Raw genomic sequence first — 10,953 nt, forward strand, 5'->3', positions numbered from 1 at the left:
AGCTAGAGCGAAATGTGGGTCTATATATATTGGCTAAAGTCAGAAAGGTTTTAATAATAACAACTTGTATTTCATGTAGTGTGTGTGACCTACAAGGACATGGTTTTGGCAAACAGATCAGTTAAGCATTTGGGTTTTAGGAAGCTATAGCTTAATTATTGTTGGGATGTTGAGAGGTACTGTGTCCTACATGGCTACGTGCATGTGGTGAATGGCTACATTACGTCGACTTAACAGATGAATGGTGCACATTAATTAAACTAAAAACATTAGTAGCAAGTAATATAATTTGTTGTATAACGCGGCTATGCATCTTAACATACTTAATTTTATCTTTACATTGGCTATGCCGACTTGGTAGATCGGTTGAATCTGAATGATGACAAGAGTAACTCACTAGGGCTATGTCGACTATTGTTATTTGCTGTTTTTTTATTTCCTATAGAATCAGATGATGTTTAGTCTGATGATTTGCATATCTGATGTAACATGTTCACCTCTTAATATAATCTCAGTTAAAAACACTACACACAAGCATTTTTACTGTTCCGTATAGCAAGTACCCACTGAACCGCGTTAAGTACGTATCATGTCAGTTTCTTTCATCCGTTGGTTGCTCATCCGACAATATCCAACTTAAAACACTTGTAATACACGTCAACTAGTATCATTCAAAATATCTTAGAATACAAATCAAAGAATCTCGAAATATCTACCCAAGAGACAGATATTAAATAATGATTTTTCCTTTTCACGAAACTGGTCGGGCCAAAGTACGTACGAGGGTACTACTTGTTATGGGCACCCGTCTCATCTCGAGACCCATTTGTTTTTTTTTTTTGTGGAGAGGTCAAAGAAGATATAAAGCTGTACTTAGGCGAGTATCATGAAATAATGATAACTCCAAAAGGGTGAAAGAAGAAGACCACATGGCAAAAGGTAGAGAAGAGTCGTGGAACTTTGTTTAGTTAGGGAAAGTGAAGTCAGTTTTGTTTTCACATTATTAATTAATTAAATTGACCCAACTCTCATGTCCCATCTTCCCTTGTCTGCTTCGCTTCAGTCACATCTCCACTACGGAAGATGATGATCACTACCAGCAACTTTTCTGTTCCTTTTATTAGGTCTTTTGTCTGGTCTATTGTTCGGAAAATGGCATTAAAAACTTCTTCATAAAGCAATGTCATGTGCTATTTTATCTCCAAGTTGTAGACTAATCTCTCAACTCGCTATGGCTACGTAGGTTTTATCCTTTTCTTGTTAACTTTTCTTACCAGTTCTCTTTTTGAGCTTTCGAAACAGACACGTCATCGATGAAAGCTAAGAGAGAAAGATGTAGAGCCCCGGATCTTGGTCTGAAGTTCAAGCAGCAAAGACAGAGAGACTAAATTATGAAAGATAAATAAGGAACTTGAATAACAAAATGCATTCTTAAGCGTGGTTTGAATGCTCTCTTCTTAAACCTGATCTCAGATATGGACAATATGTCAATATGGATGGCGGTGGACGAGGCTGAGCACTATAACATTACCTAGCAGCATCTGACTTGACAGAAACTGTTCATTGTGACAACTTGATTAATCAGAAGACCATATAAGTAGATCATGATTCTCTTCTATGGTTTGATACCATAAAAGATAAAGCAACGAACTTGAATAACAAAGATGAAGTCTCAGAAAACATTATGTCTATTCAACTTACCAAAACCATGCATCACGTTTGATTATGTAGAATAAGAGAGGAGATCTAGAACAATTTTATTAGTTATCATAGCTGAGCTCAGTAAACCTTATCTATGAGAGCATCAAAACGGTGTTTCAGCTGGATTGTGAGAGGTGCCGCATCCTTACATCTTCTGTCGTTTTCTTTGAAGCTACTGTGAAGGTTACTTTCAGTTCAAGTAGCTGTTGCAGCTGAAGGTTTAGAGACAAAACGTTGGTTGGACTTTTCTTGTTGTGACAGCCTGGTGACTGTCTTCATATCTAAAAAGAATCCTAGGCAGTGGAACTTGGGTTTCTCTTACAAATAAACTGCTTTGGTCTAAGCCCCAAACATGTTGGTTACAAAAAAATGCCTTCGATTACAAATGTTAATCAAAACGAATAACTTTTTGTTGAATAATTTCATATATCTCATAGTATGATAAACAAAAATTAAATAAAAAGAACATTAAGCAATAAATCAAATAATGTCTCTAACAAATCATGCTCAAAACCTTCCCCTCCTCTAAAACAGAGTATACCTTCAAAACCCCATTTCCTCTGTTCTTTAAAAAAAAAAATCGCCACCCCCAAGAAAGCTCTCTTTGAGGCCTTTTGTTACTTATGTGGACTCGTTCAAAGCCGTCAGATGACCTACCATATTAGCCGTAGAATTGTAGAATCAAAAGCCTAAATATTGGAATTGGTACTGTGAGTGGAACCTGAGTTGATGAACACAGGAGTCTCTCTAGGAGACTGGGCCGTGGTGCCACGTATGCTGGCACTGTTTCCCATGTCTTTTGTCTTGTGGAGAAGAAAGGTTCCTGATAAAATGGTCACAAAGCCACATAGCTCGGTGGCAATTTGCAATCCGCTCTGAGAAGCCCAGTCCTGGAACCATAAACAGATAACGATTGATGTCCTAATATAGAAATAAAATAGTCTTTTAGTAAATTATGATCAGTTCAGCATCTTTACCTTGAACATGATCATACTAGCTAAGATGGTGAATGTTGTAAACATTACGTAGTACACTGGAGATATGACTGCGGTGTTGAAATTATCTAAAGCCTGCAAAGATGAAAAAAAAAAAAACTAAGGGTTTCTTGTTTTTGGAACAGTGTTGGATCTTGTTGTTGTTACCTTGTTCAAGTAGTTGATTTGCAAAAGGCAACATATGGTCACTACTATGATGAAGATCCATGCGTGGAAGTACTTGAACTGGTTCATCCCGGAAAATGTCAGCTTTATGGCGATGGCCACAGCTTTAACACTCATAACCTAACAAGAGAGACAGAGACACTTAACATAAAAACAGAGGAGAAAATATAATCAAGAAATAGATAGAAACTTACAGTAAGAGAACCCATTAATGAGCAAATCCCAACGTAAACTATCATATGCGTCTTCCCATAACGGGGCTCGTAATAGAAGATTAGAGCAAGTACCACAACTAACACCAGAGCAGTGTACGCAAGGAAACCTAGTAAAGACATTCAAGCAAACAGAGCTTGTTATCTTGTTTGACAAAACAGTAAAGACCTTTTATAACTCTCTAGTTATACCTGGTTCGGTAGCAAGGGACCATACTTGCTTGACTGATTCAATGTCCTGCTCGTGAGGTGCATGTAAGACAATCGTTGTGGATCCAACAACACAGAGGACGCAGCCAAGTATACCAAACATATGCAACTTCTCTTGTAAAATAAAATGTGCAAGCACTGAACTGCATAACAAGGTTTCTGTTTTCAGTAAACTTTGGTTGTTTAAGAAAGATACAACCGGAGAGAGATTAAGCATAGTGGACACAGATACCTGAAAATGATACTTAGCGCTCCCAAAGGTGTCACAAGAATAGCAGGTGCAAATGCATAGGCTGCAAAGTTTGCTATCTCCCCAACAATCACTGTAAATTAAGATCGTTGCAATCATATTACTCTATGGTTATCTCCTTATTCCCGAAGAAACAGCTTTAAATGAATCAGATCACTACAAATATGTGGTTTGGTTTCAGATCAATCTCATAATGATCAGAATTCAGTTATGTGCTTCTGATCAAAACTCATAAACATGTAAAAAACATTGTCTAGCCAGATATTTTGATCAGAGAACTTACTGGTTATCATCCCAGCCCACCACCAAGGTTCACATAAGTACCCATACCCTCCTTCACCTGTGATCAAGAAAGAGAAAGATCAGTTAAACACATAAGAGTAATTTTGAAGAGCAAAAGAGTAAATAAAGTCAGAACCTGCTCTGGGTCCACTGGCACCAGCCTTCTTGAGACCTTTTTTCTTGATGATGAAGCTAGAACCGATGAATATACTGGAAGACACAGCTAAAATGAGTCCATGTATATTATCAGGTGACATCTCCTCCATCTTGTAATGATATTTTGCTTTTATACAAATCCAGATGAGTTAAAAGTTTCTTAGTGATGAAAGATTCCCACTCCCAGATAGATAGCTTACTGCATCTAACACACAAAAAACAAAGAAGAATCAGAAGAGAGTAGTCACACTCAAGCAAACTACGGTTTATAATCAAGAATCAACACAAGACTCAATATATTCCGAGAATATTACTGAAAGACTTAGCAATTGCCTTGACCAATCATGGAACAATAGATTCGGAATTAAAAAAAAGAACATCTAAAAATATCAGAAAATTTTGAGAACCAGACAAAATGGCATAACAAGTAGAATAATACAAAAAAAAAAGAAGGAAGACAAATCTAAACAAAAAATCAAAAGATGACTTATGAAACAGAAAATCAAAGGATCTGTTCACGGATTGTTCATGAGTTATTACACGAATGGGAGAATAAAAAAAAACTAGCTTTTTATACGTTACGTTTGCTCACCACATAAAACTACTATTTACTCGTCCTCCGATTAATAAAATATTCTTAGAGTAACGAATGCAAGAAGGACACAAATCTAAAAAATTTTACACAATCCTCGAATATCACACGCGATTTTAACCCATTAGGGAAGGTGAGACAAGGACACGCTAATGGGAGGAAACAAAATATCTAAGTAGCAATGGAATATTCGATTTCGCATCTCACCTTTTTCATTTTTTCCTACCCCAAACACAAAAAATCTCAAGTCTCACACGTAATTGTGATTTCCTTTTTGAAAGGAATTTTGATTTTCTTTTCTGAAAGGGATTGTGAAATTTAGGGTTCTTTTGTGGAACTGAATCTGAAGAGCCAGATTTGAGATGCTAAAGTGTAACTGAATTATGGGAGCATGTGAAACAAACTAAACGACGCTCGTTATGTTACAACTATAAATACATTAGATTACTTACAACCTTTTACAATTAGGTCCCTCTATTCAACTGTATTGGTTTTTTGATTCAGAACTTTTATTTACTCTGATTAGTAAGAAAAGAAAAAAAAAACACATATTCGGACTGAGAGCATCTTTATTCTCACTCCATATTTTACTTAATTTATAGATGAAGTGAGAAATGAGGTAGTAAACAAAAAATAAAAGCATTATTTCTCAGTCATATTCTATATATGGAATAAAAAATGGAGTGAGAATGGAGATGACGTAACAGAATTTTTCAAAACAACTATTAAATTGTGTTACCCAATAAAACTTTTGCATAGCTGATTTTTTTTTTGCCAACCGAAGATTTTATTAAAACAGATGAAATCAGTCAACAAGAAACAATTTTCTTCCGGACCCAGAAGCCGGCAAAGATCGAAATCTTTCAAGAGACATAACAAAAAAATACTAGACAACTAAAAAAGATCGACAAGGAATTCTAAAACATAAGCCACACTCCAATACAAAAGTAAGGGAATAGCCTTGATGATTACAGTCTAAAGCGTAGAATACATCGATTTCTAAACAAAAAATAGAGACAAGTCGAAAAAATTTGATAAAAACGGATAGGGGACCTAAAATAAACTCCTATCCAAAGAGTCAAAACATAAAGGTGGAGGATCCTCAAAACTAGCGCAGCAACAAACCAGTACTTAGTCCATCCATATCGGAAAATAAGTGAGCCCAACTGGATTTTCAAAAGAAACATGAATACTGAATCCACTCCAAAAATACTTAAACACGAACACGGGTAACAAGAGTTCTTGTACATCATCTAAAACCGAAGATGAAGTGCTGCAACTGGAAGGAAGAGCAAAGAAACCTCTGATGCCTTGCTTGAGAGACTACCAGACCAAACATGAACAATGAAGAACCCACATCTGAAACAGCTAAGAATTGCGAACCAGAAACAAGATAAGGTCCAACACCGGCAGTCCAAACAAAGGAGAGTAACACCAAAAGAAATAGAGAAACAATATTGAAACAACTCAATCAAGCATAAAACCAAAGAGAAACCCCACAACACAAACTTGTTAAACACGGCTAACAACCATGAACAAGCCAGCAGCAAACACACACATCTTTACTGAGGATTACCAAAAGCTAAAAACTGAGCCACAAACCGATATAAGCTGAAGACTGACCCTCAAACCAACGACACAGCAAGGTGAACCCAACCAACCAGACTCAACCCCCTTGGATCTATAATCAGCTTCACGCCACATATGGAGAGAACACGCCATGACAAAAAAGTCGACCTCACCAAGAACGAGCCAAGAACTGACCACAACTCTATCAAACCACAATCCCATCGCCGTTGGAGAGAAGCTATGTCAACAACCATCATCGTCGAAGCTCATAAACCTACAGACACATGATTACAGTAAAGAGAGAACATGGAGGCTTTCTCACAGTGCAGCAGAGACCGTCAGCCGGAAAAGGCCTCAAGATCTAAGAGTTGAGTCAGATGCGACGGTTCACAAGCTAGAGAGAAAACCTATTTTTTCCACTGAACGTTTTTGTATTTGCATAGCTAATTCTTATGACACTAAAATCTCTCTTATTTTACATTCGCAAGAATTTCTTTCCTACCTTCAAGATCCAAAATATACCAAGAGCAACAAATTTAACGGCGGATAAGTTTGCACTACGTGCCAGGAGTTCCCATTCAGCTGTGTTTTATGTTGATTCTATGCCGTCGGTTTGATTATCTGAACCGGTAGGATATACATCATAGTTTAGATATTGTTGTCAACAAAAAATAGATACACTCTTTTGGGTCCAACCTTCTTTGTAAGATTTCAAATTAAATATTTTTTCTATTATAAAGTAACTATGAAAACAATATTATACTATTATCTATGTTTTCAAACAACACAATAATTAATTTTGTTTCCAACTTCTCTTATTAAGATGGAAACATTCATTTGAACCCAACTTTTCTTTTTGGATTTAAAAATAAAAACACCCTTCTATTATAAAGTAAATATAAACATGGAAACAATATTATACTGCTATCTATGTTTTCAAACAACATAATAATTAATCTTGTGTCCAAGAAAATTATTAAAATCTTATCATTTTAATTATTTTTATAAATTTTCTTTCAAAGTATTTGATAAATTAAATAATTAACTAAAACATTCAAATAATTTATGAAAATTGAAAATAAGTATATCTTATTGTTCAGGTATATATACTACAAAATAATTTCAATCAATATCAAAACAATTAAACTAATGAATTATTTTATTTCTACTTTCATAAATAAAATATATATTCATTTAAATAAATAAAATTTTATAGAATTTAAATACTGTATATAAATAAAATGCTAAAAATTGACATCAAAAAAAATTATAATTAAAAATTTTATGAAAGCATATCATACAATTAATTAAATAAATTACATATATTTTATTAAAAATTCATAACTAAAAAGTTGAAATAACTAAAAGTTAAATTAAATAAATAAATAAATAAAATTTCATTATTAAATTAAATATTGTATATAAATAAAATGCAAAAAATTGACATCAATTAACTCATTATCCATTACAATCCAAACTATTTTAACCTAATCCATTAAATTTATCGATCCATTAATCCATTTGTAACCAATTTTTCTATCTATTAAGATCCATGGTTTAGATTGATTGGATTGACTCATTAATTTGTCTCTATTTTGACACCCCTATCTTTGAGTATTGAACAAGTATTGAACATATGATATCAGGCAACATATATCATCCGAAGGAGAGCTGGAGAGGAATGCTGGACATGGCAAAGCTTCACCAATCTCATCAAAAATTCAAAATACTCGGAGAAAACTATGAGAAATAGCAAGCTAGTGACAAGGTTTGAGGAAGTAGAAGCTATTTTTTTATTCTCTATCATGTATAAACTGAAGCTTTGGATTTATTTTTAAAAAGAAGATTCGTTAAGAGAAGCACAAGTGTGAAAACGAACCCTGAGACTGTTTCCCCTGTCCTCTTTAACCACCACTCAATGCTACTAACTCTTAATGAAAGTTTTATCCAAACGAAAGAAAATGATTCTACGCTGTTTGAAAACAAATAATCTGTTGTAACGCTCTCTCCACAAATTTTGCATAACGAATTCTTTGCGACATTACATTATTATTTTAAAAAAGCGGCATGAACATGATTATAACATAAGTAGATATCATCATGCAACTGATGCTTATATTAAGCAAAAGAGTGAAAGATTTTCATGAACCAGTCACGTTTATATGAAGTCAGAATATGGCTGATGACGAATCCACAAAACACACCCGGTACATACCCTATTGCAGCTGCAATCCAGCTCAATACTTGATCTTTTTCTTCCTTTTCTTCATCTTCATCTTCTTGCTCTTGAGTCGTTGCACCATCTCCTATGCCGCATGTTTCTTGGAGAGGGACACCACAGAGCCTCGGATTCTCTGCGAAAGAAGAACTACTCTGGCTTTGAATTTGAGTGCCTTGTGGTATTGGACCTTCAAGCATGTTGTAAGAGAAGTTCATTCTCGCTAGAAATGTGAGTTTTCCAAGCTCTGGTGGGATTTCTCCAGACAATCGGTTTAGAGATAGATCCAATGATTGTAGATTGGTCAAGTTCTCCAAAGATGGTGAAATGTGGCCTGTAAAAGCGTTGTTTGACATGTTGAGCACAATCAGTTCCTTGAGTAAACTGATGGATTCGGGAATACTTCCTTCGAGTTTGTTTCCAGAGACATCAATAGTTTTGTAGATTGTGAAACCACTACCAACTAGCTCCATCACTAGTCCTTTTGCCGTCATGGACACTGAGTTATATAAGTTCCCAGAGTCACGCCCCTCAAACCTACTCGGCAGAATATCTACAATGTCTATGACCAATGACATTGCAGTCCAACCAGCAAAGTAATACGATGGCAAAACTCCAGTGAAACTATTTTTAGAAATGTCAAAGATTCTCAATTTGGGAAAACTCAAAGAAACTCCAGGAGAAGATATGGGCCCATGGAACTCATTAGAACGAAGGACAAGAACTTGTAGATTGGTAAGAAACCTCAACCAGAATGGAAACGTGTCATTAATCATGTTGTTTTCCACATTGAGAAACTCGAGGCGGGTGCAGTTGATCAAAGACCTGGGAAGTACTCCTGATAACCGGTTGCCACCAACATCAAGTGACTTTAAGTGATCACCGATAGATACCTCCGGGAAATTACCAGATAGACTGTTGTTCCGGAGATGCATGACTGAAAGCTTAGTACTGAAATTCTCAAAACACCGAGGAATAGAACCGTTGAAGTTGTTATCAGATAAAACAAGTGTATCAAGAGAAGCCAACTTGCATATTATCCTAGGAATCTCTCCTGAAAACTTGTTATTGGAGCCTAAAAAGAACTTTGTAGAGTTTGGTAACAAAGGAAATGGATCTTGAAATGTGTTTGAACTTATATCAAGAAGTATTATTTCACTTCGTTGAATAACATCAGCTGATCCTTCAAAACCAGTGAAGGCATTCTGAGAAATGTTTACATACCGCAGCAGTGGGAGACTCCATAACCACTTTGGTACTTGACCTTTAATTTGATTGGCAGAAATGTCTAAATATGACAAACTCGTTTGTGTTTCTAGAAATTTGGGAAACTCAGCAATATTGCAAGATGATAAAGTCAATATTTCAATGGGTGAGAGAAGATGGAGAGTTGGACTGACCTTCAAATTAATCCCGGAGAGATCCAGATAACCAAGTGACGTGAGATCCGAGAAAAGACTCAAGTCAACCATGCTTCTTGTATTTATATAAGAGAGGTCAAGGAACGTAAGTGACTTGAGCTGCAAGAAAATGTTGAAATCAACCTTTCCCTTCTCTGTGTTCCATGAAGCGAGGTCAAGATACCAGAGCCCAACTAGCTTTGATATAAGTTTTGGGATTGGTCCATTGAAATTATTTTCCCCAATTGATAAAAAACCAAGTGTAGATAGTGAAGAGACATTCCCAATCTCAAGGGGACCACTGAAGCTGTTTCTTCCCATATAAAGTTGAATCAATGAAGGGATCATGAAGAGAGATGACGGAATAGATCCATAAAATGAATTTTCATTTATATCAAAATAGACCAGTTTGGAGAGACTACTCATGTTAGATGGGAGCATACCTTCGAACTGGTTAGAACCAATGTCGATCTGAGTGAGCTCGCTCATATTGAGTAGCACATGGGGAAAGTTCCCACTGATCTTGTTATGGTCAAGTCCCAAATCTGTTAGTTTCCTAAGGTTACCCATTGAATCAGGGAACTTGCCGATGAAATCATTATGAGAAAGATCAAGATTAGTGAGATAAGAAAGATTTCCGAGTGAAGAAGGAATCATTCCACAGAAACTGCAACCGCTAAGACTTAAAACCCTCAAATATTTAAGGTTGCTGATGGAATCTGGGAGAATACCTGAAAGATTATTGGAGCCAAGATTCAGAATATGAAGATCTTGTAGTCTGAACAGACTACTATTAGATCTCAAAGGGCCGTTGAGAAAACTGTCCATGAGGTCTAACTCAACGACTTTACCCGTCTTAGGATCACACGAGATACCATCCCAAGAACAGCAATCAATGTTGTTCCTCCACCTCTCTGTCTTCTTATCAACTGGCGTATCATCAGAGTGGAACCCGTCGACGTAAAACTCGCTCTTGAACTCCCAAAGAGCATCTTTCTGGTCTGGACGGCACAAGTGCGTAGCATGAGAAGCAAAAACAAGTATTAAGTTATAAACAGAGAATACTAAACACAAGCTCCATGTCATCCTCCTCCTTTGGGTACAAGAATGCATCATAAAGTCTATTTGTTGTTTCTTTTGTTTTTGTTTTCTGTGAAAAAAATGGGAGATTGAAGATTATATGCCAAACAAGATAAGATATTT

General features: G+C 35.9%; 2 protein-coding genes across 5 annotated transcripts; both read right to left on the reverse strand.

Moving 5' to 3' along the window:
• Positions 1 to 2,071: 2,071 nt before the first annotated feature.
• On the reverse strand, positions 2,072 to 4,957 carry LOC108853817 (probable magnesium transporter NIPA2). Of its 4 annotated transcripts, none has more exons than XM_018627261.2 (9): positions 4,771 to 4,957; positions 3,952 to 4,176; positions 3,817 to 3,873; positions 3,516 to 3,606; positions 3,266 to 3,426; positions 3,056 to 3,183; positions 2,844 to 2,981; positions 2,679 to 2,771; positions 2,072 to 2,591 (listed from the first exon to the last, which is right to left on the reverse strand). In XM_018627261.2, exons 2-9 carry the CDS (start codon positions 4,079 to 4,081, stop codon positions 2,391 to 2,393), a joined length of 999 nt encoding a protein of 332 aa, XP_018482763.1. In that variant the 5' UTR covers positions 4,082 to 4,176; positions 4,771 to 4,957; the 3' UTR covers positions 2,072 to 2,390. The 4 variants fall into 4 exon arrangements, with proteins under 4 accessions (XP_018482763.1, XP_056863689.1, XP_018482764.1 ...); XM_057007709.1 differs by lacking the exon at positions 4,771 to 4,957 and adding an exon at positions 4,564 to 4,668; XM_018627262.2 differs by lacking the exon at positions 4,771 to 4,957 and adding an exon at positions 4,286 to 4,511.
• Positions 4,958 to 8,122: 3,165 nt separating this feature from the next.
• Positions 8,123 to 10,953, reverse strand: LOC130512020 (receptor-like protein 48). The gene has a single exon (XM_057010080.1). The coding sequence runs from the start codon at positions 10,864 to 10,866 to the stop codon at positions 8,251 to 8,253; it is 2,616 nt and encodes an 871-aa protein (XP_056866060.1). The 5' UTR covers positions 10,867 to 10,953; the 3' UTR covers positions 8,123 to 8,250.

This window comes from Raphanus sativus, chromosome 4 (genome assembly GCF_000801105.2).
Source record: "Raphanus sativus cultivar WK10039 chromosome 4, ASM80110v3, whole genome shotgun sequence".
Taxonomy (NCBI): Eukaryota; Viridiplantae; Streptophyta; class Magnoliopsida; order Brassicales; family Brassicaceae; genus Raphanus; species Raphanus sativus.